The sequence below is a fragment of the Ictidomys tridecemlineatus genome, chromosome 2 (assembly GCF_052094955.1).
Source record: "Ictidomys tridecemlineatus isolate mIctTri1 chromosome 2, mIctTri1.hap1, whole genome shotgun sequence".
NCBI classification, from domain to species: domain Eukaryota; kingdom Metazoa; phylum Chordata; class Mammalia; order Rodentia; family Sciuridae; genus Ictidomys; species Ictidomys tridecemlineatus.
The window spans coordinates 151,053,096-151,079,020 of NC_135478.1; the positions used below are offsets into that span (position 1 = coordinate 151,053,096).

The 25,925-nt window shown below is 38.0% G+C and overlaps 1 protein-coding gene across 3 annotated transcripts; it reads left to right on the forward strand.

The window, feature by feature from the left end:
• The first annotated feature begins 958 nt into the window (after positions 1–958).
• Positions 959–25,133, forward strand: LOC101973777 (protein FAM221A). Of its 3 annotated transcripts, none has more exons than XM_021722242.3 (7): positions 959–1,258; positions 5,246–5,419; positions 8,276–8,466; positions 11,083–11,289; positions 17,793–17,900; positions 19,846–19,925; positions 24,879–25,133. In XM_021722242.3, the coding sequence occupies exons 1-7, from the start codon at positions 1,194–1,196 to the stop codon at positions 24,945–24,947; spliced, it is 894 nt and encodes a 297-aa protein (XP_021577917.3). In that variant the 5' UTR covers positions 959–1,193; the 3' UTR covers positions 24,948–25,133. The 3 variants fall into 3 exon arrangements, with proteins under 3 accessions (XP_021577917.3, XP_005319169.4, XP_021577918.2); XM_005319112.4 differs by having other exon boundaries at positions 963–1,258; positions 19,843–19,925; XM_021722243.3 differs by lacking the exon at positions 19,846–19,925 and having other exon boundaries at positions 965–1,258.
• Positions 25,134–25,925: the final 792 nt, after the last annotated feature.

The following is a 25,925-nucleotide window of genomic DNA, read 5'->3' on the forward strand; positions in this document are numbered from 1 at the left end:
CAACAACTGGTGATGCTGAGAGGCCCCGAGCCAGGGTTTGCAGCAGTTTTATACACTTTTTTGGGAAGGCAGGGACTTCACATACATCATAGCATCTCTTAACAAATCATCACACACCAAGGGGAAATCATAAAACAACTCTAAAACATGATTAGCACATTCACTGACGGGAACAAGTTAGGTAAGGGTGATTGGTTAATACAAGACGGGGGATTCGTTTGAACTGATTGGTTTAAGCCAGAGGGGAGTAGTGCTGAACTACATGGTTTCCCAACATGTTATCAACCACCATAAACTACTGGGAGGGTCATTTGGCATCCCAGGTATTTTCCCTGTCTCATGTTGATTGGTGGTTGCTAGGGGATTGCTATGGGTCTCCACCTAGCCTAACTGAGTCAGGGACACCTGGCACAGAAGATCTCTCTTGTTATTTGTGGATAAACAACTCAGCAGGGTGGGTATGTGCCTAGGAGTGCTCTGTGGGTTTTTTCAAGGACAAGGGTCATGCCCCCTTCCTTGCACAGGCTTTGCTCTTGATGTAGAGGCTGGTTTCTCAACAACAAAAACCCTTAAAAATAAACCATCAAAAGCTTAATTATTTTCCCTTAAACTTATTGTGTACTTTTTTGAGGACCGTGTTTTCTTGTCAAACTAGACTCAAATACCCATGACTATGTTATATCCATTTTTTAAAAAATTTTATTATTATTTTTTGTGGTCCTGAAGATGGAACCCAGGGCCTCCTGCTTGCCCAACACATGCTCTTTTGAAAACACTGCTATTGTGGTGAGGCCAGCTTCAAACTCACCAGGACCTTCTGGAAATAGCTTATTTCCAAAACTTGGATTAAGTGAAAAGAGCTATTTCCCATGAATCCATGATATACAAGACATTGTTCTCCCTTGTTACTCACAAGGACACTGGGCAGAAGGGAGCGGTGATGGGAATCCTCTTTGGCCGGCTGCAAACTGCCCCCACCCTGCCCGGGCCATGCTGCAGCACAGGGGCTCACGTGCCTCTGCCTGTGCGGGGCCAGGTAGCAGCGCTCACCTCCTGCGCGGTCACTGCGCCCGCCCACGGGGATCTGCGGGCTGGGCCAATCCACGGGGCTGTCCTGGCTGCTCGGCTGTGTGCTGGCGCGCGCAGGGCGAGCTCGGGGCGAGTGGCGCAGGCGTCTTAGCCTCCCCGCGGCCATGGAGCGGCTGAGGTTGCCCCCCGGCGGCGCCGCGGCGGTGGACGAGTACCTGGAGTACCGCAGGTGAGGCCGCTCGGGGCTCACGTCCCGCCCCTCCACCGGGCGAGAACGCCGGGCCCGGCTCGGTCTCCCTTGCCGAGGGGGACTGGTGGCGCTGGCCGAGACCTGCTGCCGGGCGAGCGCTGGGGATCGGGGAATCTCTTCCCAGGCTGTTGAGGGAGGCCTAGATTAACTTGCTGAAATTAAATATGCTGACCCGGAGTTCCAGGCAGCCATCGGGGTCTGCCGCGGCGGGTTTGCCTCCCCTTCCAAGAGGGATGTTAACTATATTCGTGCAGAGCCCCGTGGTTTCCCCCACTCCTATGTGGCCCCTGGAGAATCCCACACTGAGCACACTCAGTTAGCAGACCCCGAGCTCGCACGTTATTCCAGCGTTAGGGCAAGTCGTGAACTTGGAACATGCTCCCAACCCAGAGGTGCTCCTTTGGACAAAAACACCCCAACGGGTGTGGTAATCATGGCTTTGGAGTCTTGTATCCCAAACAGGAAACAGCCTCTCCTTTGGCTTGAGGATGTGGTTCACTGTCAAGGCTCTGACAAAGGCTGAGGCACTTGGATGGAAGGATTTTTAACTCTCCTCCGCCCCTCCCCCATCTTCTAACAAAAAATGTTGACAGTTGGAAAACAGACGAATGGGGAATACCGAGAGGACTGGCAGAAGGATGAGAAGTTGAAGGGGAGAGCTCTGCATGTACGGATGATAGGTGACACAATCCTGGCTGGGCTTGGGAGACCTAAGCAGAAGGCGACTCTCCCTAAAGCTGGTTACTCTAAAGGTCGGGCGAGGGTGTGGGGAGCACAACAACGACTGGGGATGGGTCCCGGGCAGATGGGTTCTCTGGCGGATGGGTTTCTCAGCTGACTGCTAGTTTAGAAGTGACTGAAAATTCTGAGCTGGAATCGTGAGATTGTGGAGGGAACTTGATGGATCAGTCCCCATGTCCTCTTAGGTGGGTCTGGGTAAGGCAGGTTATAGAAACTACACTCAGCCCTTACCCAGGGCAGAACCGGCTCCGGTAACCTTCGTGTTTTTGTGCTTTTTCCCTGGGAGCAAGTTGCTGAGCCCTGGTGTTGACTAATGTTAGAAATACAGAAGGGCATGCCACCAAAGAAAATCTCCAGCAAGCACACTGGGAGCAGGGAGGGCAGTCCACCTGCTTTTATCCCTAAGGCTGTGCTTGTCCTGATAGGAGGAGCCTGGGGTTATAATCTACGTGATTGGCTAATTTTACAATCAGGGTGGGCAAAGGGAAGGACTGTACTTAAAATGGCTACAATTGGATCTTACATCTCAAAAGGGCTAAAGAGTAAGTTTTGAAAATGGACCACCGAACTTTCCGTTTCTCACAACTTAGGTATTTAGATGTTTGGATTGTGGACCTCCGCTTGTCCCTTGCCCAGAAAGTGCTAGGGGCAGGCCTGTGGGAAATTATTTTTGCAAGCATAAATAGCACTCAACATTTCTCTTTAAAGGGGATTATCAAATCCCTTGTTTAACATCAGGATTTGAGAAAGGCCAGGAAAACCGTCTTGGGTGCCTAGATATGAAAGGGAATCTGAGAGAAGGGTCAAAAAGATGAGTGTCCATCAGAAATGAACTTTTCTTCCTCAATTTAACTTGATTTGGTCATGCCTCCGTGTTTTGGTGGGGGGCAGTTGGGAGGGGAAGTGTAGAGTCCTTGCTACTCAAAGTGCCTGAAGCTGAGAACTGTAATATAGATACGACCAGGGAACTTGATGAAAAGCAGAATCTCAAGCCCACCCCCAGATCTAAGAATTTGAATCTGCATTTGAATGAGACCTCCTGGGATCTGGAAATACAATAAAATTTGAGAGGCACTGGTTTAAAACTTGAAAAACAATCTCTTCCTTAAAAGATCTACACTTGGTCATGGGAATCCTATAGCAAGTTCCAGGCCAGCCTAGACGATTTCGTGAGACCCTGTCTCAAAATTTTAAAAAAGGGCCAGGAATGTAGCTCAGATTTAGGGTGCTTGTTTAGCATGGGCGAGACGATGATTTCATCTCCAACCCTGAGGGAAAACATGGTTTATTTTAAGATCTTTCTGTGGGCCGGGGTTGTGGCTCAGTGCTAGAGGGCTTGCTGAGCATGCATGAGGCACTGGGTTCTATCTGGGCACCACATAAAAATAAACAAAATAAAGGTATTGTATCCATCTACTACTAAAATAAAATTTTAAAAAATATTTCTGTTCTCCTTAGATATTCTTGATAGCCATAATAAAGTGTAATGACCCTCAGTTTTTCTCGAAAAAAAATGTCCTGGGGCTGGGGATGTGGCTCAAGTGGTAGCGCGCTCGCCTGGCATGCGTGTGGCCCGGGTTCGATCCTCAGCACCACATACAGACAAAGATGTTGTGTCCGCCAAAAACTAAAAAATAAATATTAAAAAAAAAAAAAGAAAGAAAATGTCCTTCGGTCAGGGATGTTGGTACATGCCAATAATCTCAGCAAATTGGGAGGCTTATGCTGAAGGATGTAAAGATTCTTTGTGGCCTGGGCAATTTAGAGACAGGCGGTCTCAAAATAAAATAAAAAGGGCTAGATATGTAGCTCAGTGGCAGAATCCCTCTGGGTTCTGCCAAAACAAACAAACAAAAAAAAAACAATAACAAAAAAATATTTTATAGTACATCTCAATTGCTTAAATAAGGAAGAAGTTGAGGAATTTCATAACTTATGAATTGTTTTTTTATTCTCAGCTAACAGTTTCAAAGTATGATAAAATGTATGTATTGCATTAAAAAAGTTATGTTGCATTTTACAAATGAAACTTTTTATGATTTTTAGAGGTTAGAGGGCATTTTCATAGAGAAATGTCTTCCTCTTTAAAGACCTTTGTTTAGTTGTACCTTATTTTCCTCCAGAAAGACAAATTTTTTTCCCCTTAGAAATAGTGATGGCTTGATTTTTCCCATAATATTTTGGAATCTGAAATTAAGCAATGAAACACCTAATTGTCCAATACACGGGTGTCAGTATGAGCCTGTGCAAATCCAAGCAGGTTTTTAGAGCCTACATAAAATTAAACTCCTGGCCACGGCTTGGGTTCAGGTATGGAATTAGTCATGGTTGGCTTCTTCATTGATTTGTTATTGTTGGTTCTATCTTTAAAAAGACAAAAACATTAGATTTTCAGCAGCTTAGGCTCTCGAGTTTAATGAGAAGAACGAACCTGTCTGACTCAGAATTAACAGGAGAAACTGAGATAAATATATAGTAATATTCCATTGATATGCCTTAATCAGTAAAGGCAGATGGTGTGAAATCATTGACTTTTAATTTATAATCCTTTGTTAGCAGGGAATAGCAGGAGAGAAAAGATTTCTTCAGTCATCACTAGGTTCATGGCTGAGGTACCTATGATAAAAGACATATTAACAAGAGAGAAGTTTGCCAATTTATTTCAGTTTATATGACATGGAGCCTTCAGAAGTGAAGACCCAAAGAAACAGGAGATCTTGTATGTTTTTATGCTTAGATTTGATGAAGAGTGGATAGTCCTGGAGAAGTATGACCAAAGGACAAAAGGGTGTGTCCTAATGGTACAAATTGGGAAGCATTTAGTAAGGCCTATTCGTCAGATTCTTCTCCCTGTCAGGGTATCTCCTCCAGCATGTGCTTTTCCTCCAGGTATGGGGAGGGGACCTCTGGAATGACTGATGTATGACCTACTGCAGGGAAGAAGAACACAGGGAAGGTGAGAGTGGCCTTCCAGCTTCTGCTGCTTCCTCAAATGCCAAGGAGTCATGTTTTGGGGTAGCATGGCTGAACGCCATCAGAAGCAAAAGTTTTATTATCATTGTTTGTAATGGGGTTCTTAACAGGTATCTAAAACAAAACAAAACAAAACAAACAAAAAAACCTCAAAGCAGCCTTTCCTTTAACTATACAAGTATAGTTTTAGAGTTTAGTATGTGTAACCTAGAACATTCTCAAGGGTAATAAGACCAATGTTTTCTGTTGTAGAATTGTTGGTGAGGACGATGGAGGGAAACTTTTTACTCCTGAAGAATATGAAGAATACAAGAAGAAAGTTTTACCTATGCGCTTACAGAACAGGTTATTTGTGAGCTGGCGATCACCAACAGGAATGGATTGTAAACTCGTTGGCCCGGAGACACTGTGTTTTTGTACACATAGGTAATATAGTTTATTGCTATTTTCTCATGACTAGAAAATAAGAACAATAGCAAAACATATTCTCCTTCCATAAGTAATAATGTGATGATTAAGAAACATTTAAAAATAAGCTTTGGGATGGGGCTGTAAATTAGTGGCAGAGTGCTTGCCTCACAAGTGTGAGGCACTGGGTTTGATCCTTAGCACCACATAAAAGTTAACAAATAAAGGCACGCAGTCTATCTACAACTTAAAATAAAAAAAAAAACCTAAAAAATAGGCCTTTACATAAAACAATAGAAATACCTAAAAGTTTTAAGTTGTCATTAAATTTTTTTGGTTCTATTCTTTTAGACTCATAGACTTATTACCTCTGTTTTCTTGGTGAACAAGATATTGCCGCTCCTGTGACTCTGCTGTGGATCTTTCAGTTTGGTTAGGAAGCAGTGTCCACCTGTCCCATGCTACCCTTTGATAAACAAGCATTCCTCCTCAAATTTACTAATCACCCTTCCCATCTTAAAGAACAGCTGTGTTGATACTCTTCTTTAAGAACTTTTCTTTAAAAATAAAAACATAAGCATACACTGCTTTTGGTTACAAATGGTCATGTTCCAAGAAAATCACAGGGGCAAAGGAGGTTAGGGGGCTCCAGTCCTTAATGCAGGCTGCCTGGGTCTAAGGTTTGCATTTCTCTGTGTACATGCTCTACTGCAGATTTTTGCTACTGTCTCACAGTTGTAAAGATCAAAATGATCAAACTGCTTCACAGAAAGACCACTGAACCTATTATGTGATTTCAGGCAACAACTTTGATTTTTTGTTCTGAGGAAACCACTGAAGGGTAAATTCCTTGTTTTGATAGAAATTCCTGGGGCTTATTTTTGAGAGACTTTTTGTGTAGTTGCTGTTTACAGTTGCACTTTGCCAGAGGTTGTTTTAGGCAGTTGCTAGGATGAGTAATGTGTATATGGATTGACTTTAAGCTTATCTAACAATCTCAGTTAAAAACATTGTGGTGGGTGGAGGAGAGGCATGTGTTGCCATCCATCTTTTAAAACTGAAGAGGGGTTTGGTAATTTTATGATAGTTTTATAATTCTTAAAAGATTTCATGCTGCTTATAGAAAAGAAGATTCAATGAAACAAAGAGCCTAAACCTGAAAGTTGATTTAAAAAAAAAAATAAACTAGAAATCATGTGAGGAACCATTTGTATCCCAGAAATATGTAAATAAATTTATTATCAAAATATAGCATTTGTAGAGCATGGATTTGACCCTTAAAAACTCAGCCAAATTTAATGGAGAAACTTGTAGTACTGAGTTTTCTACTCAAACTATTTATTTCCCCTTGTTATCAAAGTGAGACATTGTCATTAAGGAAAATGGAGAGGAATATAGAAAAGTAGAACACACACCACCCAACAGCCAGTTGCTGTTATACTACTAACTTTATCTATGTAATTTTTTCCTTGCATAGTTCATTTAGTTGTTGGTTTTGTGTGTGTATAAAATATTAAGCTCTTTTTTAATGACAGAATCACAGAAATGTTTCTACATTATTATAGTAATCTCAAACAAGATTTTTAATACCTGCACGATACTCCAGCTAACCCAGTGGTGTTCATCATGTGTTCACTGAGCTCTGAGCAAGACTCAAGGGTGCAGCAGCTGGAAGGGCAGGTTAGGGGAAGGGAAGAGGGGCTTCAGTTCCTGCTTTCGTCTATTTTACATACAGTGTTATGATTCGGTGAAAGATTTAATTTGAAGAAAGGATTTAAAAAGTTTGAAAACTATCCTCTAGTCATTTGCTTATCTATTCCCATATATGTGTGAATATGCATATGTACACGTGTTCACATATGGTATACATTTGCTATTATAGATACTATTGTTAATATTGTCTTTATGCACAATGCTTTTTGTTTATGTGTAATTATTTTCTTAGGGTAGATTTTCCAAAATGAACTTTCTGGGTGAAAGGATGGCTTTATTAAATTTCTTGAAGCATTGTTAAATGCAATTGGTTCTTCTTTAACGCTTTCCACAGCCACTCTACGTAATTGTAAATTACATAATTATAAACTACATGTAATTTTTTAAAATGTGTCTCTTTTTTCAAAGTGAAAAGTAGTTTGTCATAGTTTAACCTACATTTCCTAGATCCTTATTAAGAATAAGACAAATTTAATATTATTTTTCTAAGTAGCTCCTTCTGAGAAGGAGTAAAAAAAATTACTAACAATCTTTTAACAGAATTTTAAGTTTTAAAATATCTGAGGTTTACTTTGAAATAAAAGTTAAAATTATATTAAAATAAGTTGCAATAGTACATACATATGGAGCCTACTTCAATTATAAAAATCAAATCATGAAAATAATTTAAGTAGTGCATTTGATCAAAACCATTTTTTAAAAATACTTACTTCTTTTAGTTGTAGACTAAAGTGTGGACACAGTATGTTTGTTTATTTATTTGTTTGTTTGTTTTTGTGTGGTGCTGAAGATGGAACCCAGGGCTTCGCAGCTCTACCGCTGAGCCGCATCCCCAGTCCCTCAAAAGCATTTTTATAAAGAACCTTTTTGACACTCTCAGGTTATGCATACATATCAAAGGATCTGCATTGATGAGCAAGTATTTTATGTATCTTGGTATTGCTATGAAACTTCTTATATAACTTAAAATAAAAATCTAAAAGTACGAAGATTCCCTCTGACCAAAGCTGACAAATACTGCATACAGAGGAGTTTGTTTTCCTTATTAACAAGAATAGCAAAACCAAACAAAACAGAATTGTATTTGCATCTGACAGAATAGAGATTGTAACTTTTGGCAGTACCCGATTGTGTTTGTATGTCTTCCCTTTCTTTTTTCAGGTATAAGCAACATAAAACTGACTTTGAAACAATTCCACAGCAGCGCCCCATTGATCTGCCTTGCCGAGTGACTGGCTGCCAGTGCAGGGCTTACCTTTTTGTGCCTTTGAATGGCACGCAGCCCATTCGATGCAGGTGCAAGCACTTTGCTGATCAACACAGCCCTGCACCTGGTTTTACATGCAATGCATGTAAGTTACACTATTATACATAGCCGCAGGTCGGTTGAATTTCTCTATTGAGTATTGAATGTGTCTTTGTACCAGTTTAATCAGGTACAGAGTCAATATTAAAGAGCTAAGCAGACTGGAATAGAGCACAGGAGGGAGGGTGTCTATGTGGGGCTAAAGTGACTGTGGTTAAAAGAGACGTGGATGAGGATAAGGAACTCAAGGAGGACCCTCATTAACTCATACATATTATCCAAATTATTCATGGCCCTGGATTATTCCTTATGATCATCCTATTTTATAAGAGTTTCAACCATGAAATTGCATTATATGTGGATTTACTTAACACAAAATATATATTTAATTTACTTACACAAAATATCTTTATTATAGGGCACAGTGGGGCACACCTCTAATCCCAGGAGCTGGGGAGGCTGAGGCAGGAGGATTTTGAGTTCAAAGCCAGCCTCAGCAATGGCGAGACGCTGAACAACTCAGGGAGACCCTGTCTCTAAATAAAATTCAAAATGGGGCTGGGGATGTGGCTCAGTGGTTGAGTGTCCCTGAATTCAATCCCCACTACTCATCCCCCACAATAAAATATCTTTATTAATGATCCAACCCTGACAGAAACAACTCTTCCTATTCTTCTTTTCAACAAAAGCCTAAGAGAGGAGGAGTCAAATGAGCATTCACATCACATCAGTTCATTCAGGAAATAAATCAGAGCACCTACTCTGTCCTAGGCACTATCATTCCAGGCACTGAAATATAGTGGTAGGCATGAGCATGACCTTCCTCACCTGCAGACACAATTCAGCCTCTTGGTATTTTGGTCTCTTGATATCTGCAATTATCTCTTCATTTTGAATTTTACTTATCTTGAATTGAAAAACAAACTAAGCAAAATTTAATGTATAGATACATAGAGTTATTGGCATGCTTAGTAATCATGAACTCTAACCTCATGAATTAATGGGAATAGATTTTAGAGAATTACAAGACACGATCCAATCTGATTCAAAAATTTAAAAAGTGGGAGTTTAATCAACTAAATTTTTCTTGTTCTTCTCTCCTGCTTCTTGCTCTTTTGTTGTTCTAGTTTGGGGGATCAAACCCAGGGTCTTGTGCATGCTAGGCAAGAACTCTACCACTGAGCTACACTTGTACACCTGTAGGCCTCAACTAAATTTTTTTCAGATTATTTATATATTATATATATATATTAGTTGTGCTTGGATACAATACCTTTATTTATTTATTTATTTTAATGTGGTGCTGAAGATGAAACTCAGAGCCTTGCAAGCACTCTACGGCTGAGCCACAACCCCAGCCCCATTTGAGACTTTTAAAAAGAATTTCACACATCAGATATTTGAGCTGAGCCAGGCAGGTGGGGCATGCCTGTAATCCAGTGACTTGGGAAGCTGAGGCAGGAGGATCTCCAGTTCAAAAGCAGCCTCAGTAAAAAGTGAGGTGCTAAGCAACTCCATGAGAACCTGTCTCTAAACAAAATATAAAATAGGGCTAGGTTGTGACTCATTGTTTAAGTGACCCTGAATTCAATCCCTGGTATCAAAAAAAATTTTATGGGGGGTTGATATGATACTCAAAATTTTTCAGATTGGGGATGCTCAATCAGTCTATACAAATATTTCAAAATCCAAAGAAATCTAAAATCTGGAATATTTCCAGGCCCAAGAACTTTTGATAAGGGAAACTTAACCTCTAAAATATTTTAATTGAAAGGAGCAGGAATGAACATGTTTCAAAGACTTCATGTACGGGTTGGATAAAGCAGATTTATGTGTCATGGCTCTACATTTTTGAGAGGTATGAGCTGGTAATGATTCTGCTAATGATATATTCTGGCTTCCATTCCAATATGGCTTGTTTTTTTATATAAAAACTTCATTTAGATATAATGCACATTTTTAAGACATACAATTTAATGGTTTTAAATATATTCATCAAAGTGAATCTTGGGCAGGTAACAGCATAATACATTTTAGAACATTTTCATTACCTTAATAAGAAACTCCATATTTGTTAGTAGTTATTCCTTATTCCTATCTCTCTCCACCCCTTTGCAACCACCAGTTTACTTTCTATATCTATGGATTTGCCTATACTGGACATTTCATGTAAGTTAAATCATAGGATATGTGGTCTTTTGTGACTGACTTCTTGGACCTGGCATAATATTTTCATGACTCCTTGGTGTTGTAGCATTCATCAGTACTATCCTTTGGATCGTTTTTGGGTTTATGGGTTGGTTTTTCTGTATGGCTTTTATCGGAGTTGATCTGTAGGGTATTCTATATGATTTCAACCTGGACCTGCCCACTGGGCTGTCCCCATCATATGTGCATTTCCTATACTGCATTCTTTAACTTCCTTTCTTTAGTCCCAGCTGGTTTTGCAAAAAAATCTTTTTCCTTCTATGTACCTTATGTACCCACTTACCACTTCACCATCTTTCAGAAGTAAGAGCAGTGGCCTGCAGGGAGGTCAGGGGCACTGGGATAAAGGGTCAGAGGATCTAGATTCAGCCATCTTTGGCCAAACCATATCCTTTGGGTGGACAGTACAGTTCCTGAATTTTAAACATGTAACATCTTTTCCGTCTTTATTCAGGTTCCAAGTGTTCAGGATTCCATAGCTCTTTCACGTGTGCTTGTGGTCAGCCTGCATATGCCCATGACACAGTCGTGGAAACAAAGCAAGAAAGAATGGCTCAGGGAAAACCAGTGGGACAGGATGTTCCTTATGCAGCAATGGGAGGATTAACTGGTTTCAGCTCACTGGCAGAAGGCTACATGCGATTAGATGACAGTGGGATCGGTAAGTGATGACAGATGAATTGTGATCTTGTCATGATTTTTATGGCGCTAACAGTAGTGAAGTCTTTGTTGAGCAATTTATGTTCATCATGTTGTTTTTTTTGTGATTTTTTTTTATTGTTGGTAGTTCAAAACATTACACAGTTCTTAATATATCATATTTCACAGTTTGATTCAATTGGGTTATGAACTCCCATTTTTACCCCGTATACAGATTGCTGTATCACATCAGTTACACTTCCATTGATTTACATATTGCCATTCTAGTGTCTGATGTATTCAGCTATCTATCCTATTCTCTACTATCCTCCCTCTCATCATGTTTTTTTTAAAAAAAATATTCCCTCAGTTGATTGTTAATCTTTAGAAGGTTTCATTGCCACTATGTGATACATTGTCATTATAGAAAATTTAGGAAAAAAACAAGGGAAAAGATCACTTCTACTTTAGTACCTGCACGTATCCCAATTCATATCCCCATTGTTTGTGATAGCCAAATAATGTTTATTTTGTTTGACATGATATTTGTTACCCTATTTTGTCCTTTTTCTAGCATTATAATCATCTCATTTTGGAAAACTGTAGGCCTCTGCTCATGTGTGTATCTGTACCTTTGCCTGCATACATGTAATCACATCTATATAAAATTTGTCCATACATGTATGTACCCCAATATATCTTCTGTGTACATGTAAGTCTTAACTAACACAGGGAAAGGTTTAATAGGATGTATTCTAAACTCTTGAAGGTAGCTGTAAACTTAAGAGAGTTGAGGGGGATTGGGGAGGTGAATATGTTCCCTGTCTACATTAAACACTTCTATGTGAGAATTTTATTTTCTTTTTACAAGATGTATTTTATTTTTTTCATTCAAAATTATGTAAACATACATGTATACTTTCTTGTAAAACTTCAAACAATAGAAATGAAATATAAAGTCCCATTGTACACACTTTTAGTTACTCCAGTTTCTTTCCCAGAGAGTAATTTGCTGTCATTAATTAACTTAATTTTCTCTTAAGCATACATTTTTACAGTTTACCTCTTTTTCTTAGGAAAATTTTGAAGGCCTATTATCAGGAAACATGAATTTATGTCATTCTTTTTCATTGTTACACAGTATTCCACACTGGAGTTTATCAGTTTAGCTATTTCCTTGTTCATAGCATTTAAGTTTCCATATTTTTTGCCATTACACACAATCTTGTCTAGAAAAATACTTGAACTTCCTTCCTTGTGTCCTTTTATGACTTTGATTTTAAGGTAGCTATAGGGAAATAGAATTGCTGGGGTGAAGTGTGTGCTCATGTGAAATTTTAATACGTGCTTAAAACAAGTTGTCTTCCCAAAGTGCAAAACTTCTTTTTTTTCCCTAAATATTTATTTTTTAGTTATAGGTGGACACAATATCTTTATTTTATTTTTATGTGGTGCTGTGGATCAAACAGTGCCTTTTTGCATGCTAGGCGAGTGCACTACCTCTGAGCCACAACCCCAGCCCCAGAACTTGTTTTCTTTGTTTGTTTTTTGTTTTGTTTTGTTTGTTTGTTTGGTGCTAGGGATTGAACCCAGGACCTTGTGCATGCAAGGCAAGCACTCTACCAACTGAAGGTGTATCTGCAGCCCAGAACTTTTTTTTAATTCCTCTCATGGTGATTCATCTGACCTACTTTCTCACATTTGAGCTCATCATTGATATTATTAAACTTAATTTTTGCCAGTCTGTTGTGTGACATTGTTTATTGCTTGAATTTGCTTTTTCTCACTTTGTTATTAGTGAGATGAGGATCTTTTCATATATATTGGCTGTTTTACTTTCTGTGAATTGTCTTTCATATTTTTGCTTGTTTTTCTGTGTTTATCTTTTTTCATTGATTTATACAAAGTCTTCTTTATTTATTCTGAAAACTAATCCTTTCTTTCTTTCTGTATGTTGCAGATATTTTCTCCCAATCTGTCACTTTTTTTTAATCTTTTCTTTTCTTTTTTTTCTTTTCTTTTTCAGTGTTGGGGATCAAACCTAGGGCCTTGCACATTCCAGGCAAATGCTATACCATGAAGCTATATCCCTAAGTCCATCTTTTAATCTTAGGGGAAAAAAGTCATAGTTTTTAAATTTTGCACAGGCCTTCCCTATTCAAATTTATTTTTTACTCTAATTTTAGAAACATACTCTTCTTCATTTTACTTTAATATGCAATTACATTTTTAGCTTTTTCAGGCATCTGGAATTGTTGTCTTTTTTGTGAAACTATGAGATAGTTATGTCTAACTTCAGGTTTTGTCCACATTGGTGGACAGTTATCCAACACCATTCTTTGTCAAATAATAGGAAACTTTTTCACAGTCTATCACACTTGTTATTTTGTATTGCTGGCCTGTTTGTCTGTCCTGTGCCAATATTATGTATACAAAATTTTGATGGCTTCATGGTGTTTTGATATTTGTTCTTCCTCCTGTTTATGTTCATCTTCTAAGATTGTCTTGATATGTTTATGCATTTGTTCTATTCTAGGTAGTTTAGACATCTAACTTGTTAAATTCTGTAAGTAAAGTAGAATTTGCAGTTTTAATAGGTACATGATTGTAATAGGCTCATGTATCAGCTACAGAGAATCCAAATACAAGTACAAAGATAATGATGATGGTGGAGGCTTTGTGCCAGGGGTTATTCCAACAGTTTCATGTGTATTTCCTCATTTAATCCTCCCAACAACTCCATAGGTTAGAGTAGTCTTATTTTACACACTAGGAGACTTAGCACAGAGAAGTAAACAACTTCCTTTTGTTTTGTTTTTTAATATGAGAGTTTTATGGTTATACATAGGAGTTGGGTTCATCTGGATATATTCATGCATGCGTGGAAACTGATTTCAGTTCCTAATCTCCCTGTTCCCTTGCCCTTTTCCCTCCTGTCCCACCCGCTTCTCCTACCTCTACTCTCCTAGACTTCCTTTCTCTTGCCTATTAGTGTTTGATTGCTTCTTTAGGTAATCTTATTCTTCCCTCCCCCTTTCCTTTCTTTTACTCTAGCTTCCATCTATAAGAGAAAACATTCAACCTTTGAGTTTCTGAGTTTGGCTAATTTCACTTAGCATGATACTCTTCATTCCATCCATTTACAAGCAAATACCATAATTTTAATTCTTTTTAATGATGTTTAGGATTCCACTGTGTGTGGAGTGTATAATACAACCATATAGTAAGTGTGGGATAGATACCTCAATTTCTTAAGCCATCCATCTATTGAGAAGTAAGCAACTTCATAGAAGTTAACAACTTGATCTGGGTTCTTCAGCTAATGTTTGGTTTCAACCTACAGAATGCTATGGCCTCCGTAGTTGGCCTCAATATTTCTGTACACTTTACCATATTGTTTTTGTTAATACAACCATATAGTAAGTAAATTAATTAATTTATGGCTTAATTTTATTACTTCAGAATTTTTCTGAGTCATTCTTTCCTTTTAATTTTTACTGAATTATAGCATCTTTTGTGAAATTATAAAAATATGAAAAAGAGCATACTACAGGGACACAGCCACATCAATGTTTATAGCAGCACAATTCACAATAGCTAGAATGTGGAACCAACCTAGAAGCCCTTCAACAGATGAATGGATTAAAAAAATGTGGCATTTATACACAATGGAATATTACTCAGCACTAAAAAATAACAAGATCATGGCATTTGCAGGGAAATGGATGGCATTAGAGCAGATTCTGCTAAGTGAAGTTAGCCAATCCCTAAAAAACAAATGCCAAATGTCTTCTCTGATATAAGTGGGGGTGACTCAAAATGGGATAGGGAGAAAGAGCATGAGAAGAAGCCTACCACTAAATAGTGAAGAGAGGTCAGAGGGAAAAAGAGGGAGAAGGGGAGTTGCACGGAAGATGGAAGGAGAACCTCATTGTTATACATAATACATGTGTGATGTTGTGATGAGAAAAAGAAAAAAAAAGTGTGTCACATTAGATTGGATAGAGAGAAAGATTGAGAGAGGGAGGGGAGGAGTATGGGGGATACGAAGGGCAGCAGAATAGAATAGAATAGACAATATGATTGATGTATGTACATTCCATGTATGTATTATATGTCAAAATACATTCTGCTGCATGTATGACTAAAAAAATAAAAATAAATCGTATGGTTAAAAAAAGAAATTATAAAAATATGAATTATCATTTTAATTGAAATCACATAGAATGTGTAGATTGAGGTAGAATAATTGATATTTTTGAAATGTTGTCACTTATCTTCTGTGAAGCTACGTGGGATTCTGAAATTGTTTTTCTAGAAGTCCTGCACAGTTCTTAATTAAGTTTATTTCTAGTTATTTAATCTCTTTTTCAAATAGCTATCCTGGGTTGGAGCTATACATAATACATGTGTGATGATAGCTCAGTGGTAGAGCAGTTGCTAGCACGTGTGAGGCTCTGGGTTTGATCCGCAGCACCACATAAAAATCAATAAAAATAGGGCTGGAGTTGTGGCTCAGTGGTAGAGCGCTCATCCCGCATATGTGAAGCCCTGGGTTTGATCCCCAGCACCACATAAAAATAAATAAATAAAGGTGATAATAAGAGAAAAAAATCAATAAAAATAAAGATATTGTGTCCATCTATATAACTAAAAAAGAAAATAAAAGAGGTATCATGCATGTTTTTTCCTCCTTTGTTTTCTGTTCCTTTATAAAAAAGCAAATTTTTTCTGCTATTTTTATTATCAGTCTTATTTCTTAATGTTAGAGTTATTAAACATATTTTACTATATTTTGCAAATAATGGTATTTTTGCTTCTTTCCAATATTTATGAACCTTCTTACTTTGATTAATTTAATGGCTACTACTTTCAGAAAAATGCCAAACAATAGTGATAGTAGCGGGCATCGTTGCCTTTTTGTGATTTCTAGTATTTTATCACCCAAGTATCTTCATAGTATTCAGAAAGAAAAACCTCTCCTCTTGGCCTCTCAGGAAATAGAGGGAGAAGGTACAGAGAGGTGATATTGAGGAGAGGAGATATATGCTTCCATACTTTGTTTTTGTCCTACAGTCAAGTTGGGGGGAGCCCAGGGGCAGAGGGTCCCTGTAGCCATGTAGGCCCCTAAATCGAGGTGACCTCTGGCTGGGATGCAGTTCCTTTACGGTACACAAGGACCATCATTCCTAGCTCTCAGGGAATGCTTGGCAGGTAGCTCAAATGTGAGATAATGGCAGTGCCCTGACATCTGTCATAGGGGGACAAGGTAACCCCAGAGCAGATCCGAAGGTGGGTCCTAAGCCAGGGGATCCCATAGAAGAAGTGGCAAGCTTTGAGGGAGTCTGTACTTCTAGTGAGAGCCAGTATGAGGCCACCAGGTCCTATCAAGCGGAGGAACCAAATGCCAAGTTAGGCCATCCTTGAGCATCTGAGAGCAGTAACACATGCATCAACCAGAGGACAGCACTAGAGCCTGAATGGACCTGAACCTCCCCTCCCACTCCTATATTCTCATGTGCCACATGAGAGGGTGGCTGGGGACAGGAAGGGGGCCAAGAATTGGAAGGACTGAACAGTTTTTCTATACTGTTCACATTACAAGGTAGGACTAACTTTAAAACCATTTAGGGCTAAAAGTTTCTTTCCTTCCCTGTGCCCATATGTGGGGACAGGGCTGTGGGAAGTGGTAGTTTTGGAGGAAGTGCACATTTTCTCTGTACTTTTCCTTTTGGTCCAGAAGTCCAGGCACTAAGCACCAAGTCCAGGCACTAAGGTCTTTGTAATTTGTGGTTTGGGGATGGTGGATATTTCCTTATGTCATTGGAGAAGGAGCTTTCTTCTTTATTTTTTATACTTTTTTAGATATATTTTTAGATCAGGAAAAGATTAAAAATACACTTATTCTATCCTCGTCAACCAGAGGTTTCTTATAGTGAATGTTGTAACTATATTAGGGTTTAGTAATTTGCTGACATTGTACATTAATGGACAATATTTTTTCATAGAAAAAAATGTTTTGGAGAAAGGTGTTGAAAATGCAAAAATACCTTTTTTTAAACTATTTTCCTTTAGGTCACAGATAAAAATTGAAATAAAAATTCCTGTGGTTTTTGTTTGTTTGTTTTGTTTTTTTTAATGGGATTTTGTGTTGCCAGGACTGGTCTTGAACTTCTGGGCTCAAGTGATCCTCCCACCTCAGCCTCCTGAGTTGCTGGGATTATAGGCATGCATCACTGTACCCAGCTAACATTTCTTTTTTGTAGAAAGGAGTTTTCTGCTGGGCATTATGGCACATGTCTGTAATCTCAATCACTTTGAAGGCTGAGGTAGGAGGATGACAATTTCATGGTCAGCCTATGCACCTCAGAGAGACTCTCTCAAAACAAAACAAAACAAAACAAAACAAAACAAAAAGGTTGCCAATGAGTCTTCTTAGATTCTAATTTACTTCACATTAGACATAATAACTTGTGTGTATCCCTATAAGTACAGATTTTCATTCTGCATGTATTTTGTTCTCAGGTGCACCTTCAGTTGAATTTTTAAATTCTCCAGTTACTGCCATGGACCACGCGTTTCTAAAAGCATTGCAAGGACCATCTACTTCTTCTCCAGAAACACTAACAAATGGTAATGAATTAGAGTGAGAAATATTTTTGGACATAGTAAGAATTCTGAGCTTTGGTTTCCTTCCTAAGCTTCTCTTCTTTCTACTATTACATAACACAATTTGACCTCAAAGTTAGCCTTTTGTTTTACTCTTCTTTTATATTGGCACACACTGCAAGAAAGCAAGCAACTTCATTTTTTTATTGGGGAAAAAATAGATAAATCTGAGAATAACAAGGAATCTGATAATAATAATATAAATTAAAATTTAGAACTTTTTCTGGTTCTATGGCCCTGGTGTTTGGATCAGAGTGCCTTCTATTGGACTAATTACCTCCATCCTTTGGATTCTCCCCAAGGGGATGTAATCCAGTGATAACCATAGGTTAGGAGGATTTTGCCATTCATACATTAAGAGCAAATAAATTCATTTGAAACAGCTAGTATTTCATATTTCATTTATTTAAAAAGAGAATGAAAACACTGAAGATAGAAATCAAAAGGCTTTTTGGTTTTTGTTTTGTTGGTGGTGTGGATCCTACCTAGGGCTCCATGCAGGCTAAGCAAGTGCTCTGGAAATTATATGGTATATTTTAGGTTTTAATATTTTAAAATGAGAACTTTCTTTGACTTTATTTGTATCTTCATACACCCTGACATTCACCACAAGAGATTCTAATGCTGCTTATAAAATCAACACTCAATGAAGCAATAATTGAATGTAAAAATTGAACAACAACAACAAAAAAACCCACAATCTTGGCCGATTTCAAGATTGATACAATTGCTGCATTAAGCCTCAGTTTAGACTGAGTGTAATGGCAGCCACGGCAGGGGGCAGGTGAGGTCAATTAAGTTCTTTTAACTTATTGGAAAGGAGAAAGCACAAGTTTCCCAGTGCTGATGCCGATGCACGGCATACCAACACTAAATTTTAAAGAAGTTTGTATAGTGATCTTCAATGATGCAGTGGCCAAGGACATTCAAAAAGAGCTTTCGAGGGCTACTTTTCAGCAAGTACAGACTCTGCATGCTAGTTTTCTGTAGTTGCCTCTGGTAAGAGTGATCATGTACCATTAAAATGCAAGTCTGGGAAAGGGAGTCTGCAAAGACATAGTTTAAATGGCCCAACCTGATCCAGGAATAGACCCAGAGTTTCCAGAGGTGTGGATTTTCCTTTCATACTGTAAGCTTTCTCAACAAAGCTTTTGTGAGGATAGTTGAGATATGGTTGCACCCTGTGGAAATTTACTGGGGTTAGATGCTTTTATGGTTGCTGGTTGAGGGTGAATTTATATGCTTTAGAAACCAGAAGAACAGATGTCTAAGTTCTATTTTGTTTTGGAAATGAAAGCACCCAATGAAGACATTCATTTGTACTGAAGGTGAACTTTTCTCCATAGGCTTTTAGAGGATCTACAAAGAAAACTGGATTCTCCTTACTGAAGCAGATTTAAATTTCTTTTAGCCTACAAATTAGAACTTCATTAATTTTACAAAATAAATACTATGAAAGATGGCTAAAATTCAAAGCAGATAGTGTCATCATTGTGGTTGCCTATACAAGGCTTCAGTAAAGCCTCAGTAATGCAGACAGCAATGCATTACATCATGCATTTATCATACTTTTGTATTATATTATCCTTCATGTACAAAGCACAGCATGGATTTCTAGTTGTAATGTCAAAAGTTGGACATAGCTAAGTGTACTCATATGGAATAGCTACGTTGCGTTAATACAGCCAGTTGAATATTTGAGAGAATGTTTGCTGCTATTGGTTTACTTCTGTCTTGTGATGCCATTCTTTCTTAAAAAGAATTAGGTCTTGGGACTTCTTGGGCCATTTCTCATTCAGAAAATAAAACATCACCTAGCAGGAAGAAATATTTCATTGTATTTTTTTTCAATTCTGGGGGAATATATGTCATAAATATGTCATTACTTAGTTTTTTTCCATGTCAGTAGGTACAAGTAGTCAAGATTCTTCCTTAAGGAGACCTGATGAGGATGACATGGCTTTCTTTGAAAGGCGATATCAGGAAAGGGTAGGTTTTTAAGGAAATTCACTGGTATTAAGCATTTACTTGTAAGAAATACACTACAGAATGATTTTACTTTGATATGTGGAATATCATAAAAATAATTTGCAAAGTCTTATAGTTGGCATTAGGCCTGGAGGTTTCCATAGAATAATTCAGAAAGAAGCAGGACTAATGAATAATGTGATATATTCTATGATTGATTTATAGAGGTCATAAACATTGATTAAATATACAAATAAAATAACAATATCAACTGTCAGCATATTTGTAAATTATATGGACTCCCCTCTTCCCTGCTGCTGGGAATTGAGCCCCGGGGCCTCACTCATGCGAGGCAAGTTTTATACCTTTGAGCTACAACCTCATCCTTTATGTGTATCTGGAATTTGTGTTTTTTTAAGTATTTTTTAATTTAAAGTATGCAATTGACAGGGAGAACGGGATAGAGAAAGGATGGTTAACAGGTACAGGGGTGTTTGGGTAGAAGGAATAACTTCCAATATTTTGTAACATAGAAGGATTCCTATGGTTGACAACAATTAACTGTACATTTCAACATAGCTAGTAGGATTTTTGAATGTTCTCAACACCTAGAAAAAATAAATGTTAAAGGTGATAGATATGCCAGTTACCCTGATGTCATTACACTTATGTATAGGTAGTAAAATATCACACTTTGCCTCATGAATATATACAATTATGTGCTCATTAGAAATAAAATATATGTATCATAAAAAATTATAAATTATCTGGGGCTGGGGTTGTGGCTCAAGTGGTAACGAACTTGCCTGGCATGCACAGGGCACTGGGTTCGATCCTTAGCACCACATAAAAAATAAAGATGTTGTGTCTACCGAAAACTGAAAAATAAATATTAAAAAATTTCTCCCTCTCTCTCTCTCTCTCTCTCTCTCTCTCTCTCTCTCTTTCTCTCTCTCTCTAAAAAAATGATAAATTATCAAATGAAGATTAAATAAATTAAATTCTTAATATGTACTATTTCTTTTTAGTGTTTTTTTTAGGGGGTTTCAAGTTAAAATTACCTGATAGCTTTTAAAAAAGAGAGACCACTAAACAAAGGTCTTAACAATTGCTAGGACACAAGCAGTGTGGTGTGATATGTTCTACCAAGTGATGGCCAGTTTCATCACTTCTCCCAAGAGTGTGAAGGCCTGGAGAAGCATAGTGTTTTGTTCATCCTTGTCTTTTTCCTAGTGCCTTATATGTACCAAGTTTTGCATAAGTAATTATTTATAGTAAATGATAAAAATTGACACATAATTGACATTTGCCTTCATGGATGTCAACTACAAAGACCTTTTTTATACTTCCAAAAGTTTTATAGCAGTGTTCACATTTGAGAAATTTGACTTTGGTTTTTGTTAGATGAAAGTCTGTTGGCTTAAGGCACTATTATGGGATGGTATTTCAGCTGTATGGCAGAAACTGCTTCCTTTAGGACTGTTTTCTAGTTAGGGTATTATTATCTCTCCGGCTAAGTAACAAACTCCACAAAAGTAAAGACTCCTGTCGCTATTTTTTTTCTTTGTGGTGCTGAGGATCAAACCCAGGACCTCATGCATGCTAGGTAAGCATCTGCCACAGAACTACACTCCCAGGCCTCCATTCACTATCTGTTATGTTCACTTAGACAAGATCTCACTGAAGAACCAAAGATATGAAAAAAGAATACTAAATAAATTTACCATCCAAGAGCAAAGGAAATGAGTAAGAGATATATTAGCTTGGCTTTCCTGATGAAGACTTTCGAAACAAATGGGGAGAGTCCTGATCAGTGGTTAAGGCTTAACTGGACAGTAGAAATTTTTCAAGATGGAACTATCTGTGCTATAGCCATTCACCATAAGTGCCTCCATGAGTCTAAATTTAAATGACTTTAAATTTGAAATGAATTACTTCAGTCACACTACCCACATTTCAAGTGCTTAGAAGCCACATGTGGCTTGCGGCTGCCTTTTTTTTGTAGCCCCATTGAGGTTAGGGCTTATAATGAAACTGATCTTCATTCTTGGAACACACATATTCACAGATATTAAACATTTCTATCTTTGCTGAAAATTCTTTGGAAAGCTCTGGCTTAAGGTTGTCTTAGTTTGTTGGGACTGCTGAAACAAAATTCCTAAACTGTGTGGTTTGTATACAATTTTATTTCTCAGTTTTGGAGGTTGGGTGTCTTAGATCTAGGTGTGCAATTTCAGTGTCTGGTGAGGGCTGCCTTCTGGTCCACAGATGGCATCTTCTCATTATGCCCTCACGTGGTAGACAAGGCAAGGCAGCTCTCTGGGGTCTCCTTCACAGGGCGCTAGTCCCATGCACAAGGTGCCAGCTCTCATAACCTAATCCTTGCCTCTAGGTCCCACCTCCTAAATTTCAGCATATAAATTGGGGGTGGAGGTCAGAAACTTTTAGACCATAATAAAGAGAAAAGAGGTAGTAGGATGACATCAGGGAGGGAGATAAAATATCCAGAGTGATTTAAAAAAAAATGCTTTTTTTGCAGCTTCATTGAGGGTAGGGCTTATAATGAAATTGATCTTCATTTTTGCAACACACACATTCACAGATTGATTTTAATTGTTCTGGGTTCTAGAACTCTATGTCCTCCAGAGGCCTGGGTAGTGTGACAGTGTTGAAGAAATGCCAGTGTTTTTGCTTGTGGGAAGATAATGAAAGGAGTTCTTATTTATGAATGCTTTAAAGGATATTCCAGGCCCATCCAGAGTGCAGTAAACCTGGAATGCTGGATTTATGAGATATAGTTCATAACTCCTCAGCCTGTGTGATTTATGGCTTTATGAGACAACTTATAACCTGTCTAGCCTGTATGATTAATGGTGTTCAAATCTAAGAAACCCCAATAGGAATGATTTCCTCTGAGTTGACATGTATCTCACATAACAGTAGTCCTTGTCTTTTACTCCAGAACTGTTGAGAGGAAAGGGACCATTAGCAAACTGTATCTCTTGGTTCAGGATCCCTCTCAAGAGCAGTGCTATGTGGGTATCTGGGTTTTGCTTCTATCCTTTGCCAATCACTGTTAACATTTGGTGTGGGAAGAATCTTATGATAATAGTAAGTTGGTTTGGACAGTTGAAGCCTTGGTGGTAACATGGTTTAGCAGCTACTGTCAGAGGTTATTGAAAAATTGCTTCTTTTATATATCAGGTCAGATTATTTTCTTCTGCTGTGATGATGTTTGTTCTCTTTTCCCCCAAGAAAGGAGAATTTTAATAAGGAAATAAGTTTCAAAGATCTGCTAGGTGCAAGGCACTTTATGCAGGAAATAAATTTTTTAAACTTTTTTTTATAACTTATTTATTTATTTATATGTGATGCTGAGGATCAAACCCAGTACCTCATCAGTGCTAGGCAAGCACTCTACCACTGAACTACATCCCCAGGCCCAGGAAATAAATTTTAAAAGAAAGAGAAAAGTAGCAGAAGGAGGTAATTAGGACTCAAGATGGATGTATTAAGTACTATTTTAAGTGAGCAAACACTGCTTTTGTTTGTTGTTTTGCATGTTTGCTGCATTTTAAAAAAAAGAGTTAATATAATTGGGCATGGTGGAACACACCTCAGACAGGAGTCTGAGGCAGGAAGATTGGAAATTCCAGGTCAACCTCAGCAACTGAGTGAGCCTTGTCTCTAAAATAAAAATAAATAAATAAAAATGCCTGGGGATGTGGCTCAGTGGTAAAGTGACCCTGGGTTCCATTTTCAGAAGTCGTTCCTACCAAGTGTTACTGCAAATTTAACATTTGGCTTTAAATGAGAGGAGACAGGGGAGCAGCAATTGTTGAGTACTTATTGAGTATCCAGATCTTTATATAATCTCACTTATGCCTTCAGAACAAGCTTGAGACGTAGCTATTATTACTATGCCTTTTTTTAAAACAAATGAGAATCTATTGGTTAAATTACTTGCCCAAAATCTTTAATAAATGGAAGAGGTAGAATTCAAATGTTCTTCTTTTCACCTCCAAAACCTCTAATCTTTGCCTTAGAGTAGGGTGTCCTTTGGAGGTCCTTCAGATGACCTGTTGACTGATAATAGTGTGTGACAGTGACATGAATGCATGGTTCCTGAATGAGGTTTGTTTCACAGAGGAGAGAGAAAATAATGAGGGAGAAGTACAGGTTAGATTTATTACTTTTATTATTGGGAATTTGTTGCTTTGATTTGATGGGATTGGATAGACTGGTTTTACCAGGTCCCTCCTGGTTTCTTCACACACTCTCTCCCAGGTTGGAAGCTAGGAAGCCCTGTCTCCACCTGCCATGCCGTTTATTTTCTGTCCCCTTCTCTTGTCTATGAAAATTGAGGTGTGTGAATATGAGTGGGGGTAAGAAGCAGGTGGGCTTGTGTTCTGCTTTGTGTTCTTTAATCCCATGGGAAGGGTTTACATGAGTCTGAAATGTTAGAAGGCTGCCACTTTGGGAATGTATGCGGCTGCTTTGCTTGAACTCCAGTGGAGGAAGACAAGGCCTTTGGGAAGAACACTGTGGGAATATAGACACCAGAATTACAGGGAAGCATCCTTAAAGGAGTCCAGGTGCCAGAGACAGTCCGGCTGGCTTAGGTGCATTCTGTAACTGTAGGCAATGTGCACAGGCTGGATGTATAGTTAGGCTTTTAAGTATTAAAAAAATTCTTTACTAGCAGGTCAAATTAATTGATCCTCTCTTCTAAAGCAATGTTTACTTATATATTGTTTTTATTAAAATGCTTCTGTAAAGTTAAAATCACAGCACTTAAAAACAAGCAATCATGTCTCTTTAAGGATCGGATTTGGGCTTTAGTATATGGCAGCTTATTAACTGAGTGGCATGGTTGTGATAAATAAGGCCTGAATCCAAATGAGGTATGTGCAGTCTTTTGTTCCTTAGAATGGTCTACTACTTAGTAAATAAATGAATGTTTTAAATTTACAGGTAAAAATGGAAAAGGCAGCTAAGATGAAAGGAAAATCTCCATTGCCATCAACTACAAAACCTTCATGAAGGCTGTTGGACAGCTTAAAACCATCAGGCAAATATGTCTTTCTGCTCATTTAAATGAAATAATAGAGTTTATCTTCTCTCAAATTATTTACTTTTTAATTATGTAAATATGTCTTTGGTTGTTTTGTTCATTTATTGAAAGGAGAAATTGACTTATATTATTTTTATTAAAATAATGATTTAGTACTTTGTATATACTTTTTCTCTCGGGTAGAGAATTTAGGATATTCTCATAGAAGTCAAACTCTGAAAATATTTATTTTTAGTGTATTATAAATTAAATTTTTAGTCTATTATAATTTAACTTTCCCAGCCTACTTAACAAATTAAAGATGGTATCAATGTTTTTTAACAAACATGTCACTTTCTCATTCAAAATTGTAAGTTAAAATCATTAATTTTTTCTTTTACAAGTTTTGGAAGGTCGATTTATATTTTTAAATAAAAAAACTGCACTTTAGAATTATGCAATAATTTTCTAGAGTTATCCACTGATTTTTTTTACACTGGTAACTAACTATCTGCTATATAAAGAAAGAGAAAGCAAAGGCACAAAGTACACAGAGGGCTGATTCTGTAGATGGCAAGATCACTGAGGGTCCAACTGCATGTTCTAGGGCCAGGCCAGAAAGTCATACCAGACAGGAGAGAACCAAGAAGCAGAGTCTATGTATGCAGTTGACACCTTGGATTTGTGTCAACTAAAAGGAGACTTTGGAAACTGTAGTGGCACCCCCTTTCTCCATAGAAAATCTTAACTGGGTTTCTCCAGAAATCTTCATCATGCTTCATCAAAAGAGTTCAATGAGATAAACTTCCTATTTTCCTGTTGCCCTAATTTACTTGGCCCATAGCCTGGAAGAAATCTACACTCCAGGTACTGTACACCCCCTTACTAGTTTTTCACAAACATGTATCCAGTATAGTAGTTTGCAGAAATGTGTAAACAAGGCCTCCGGCCTTGAGCTGGGGCTCAGA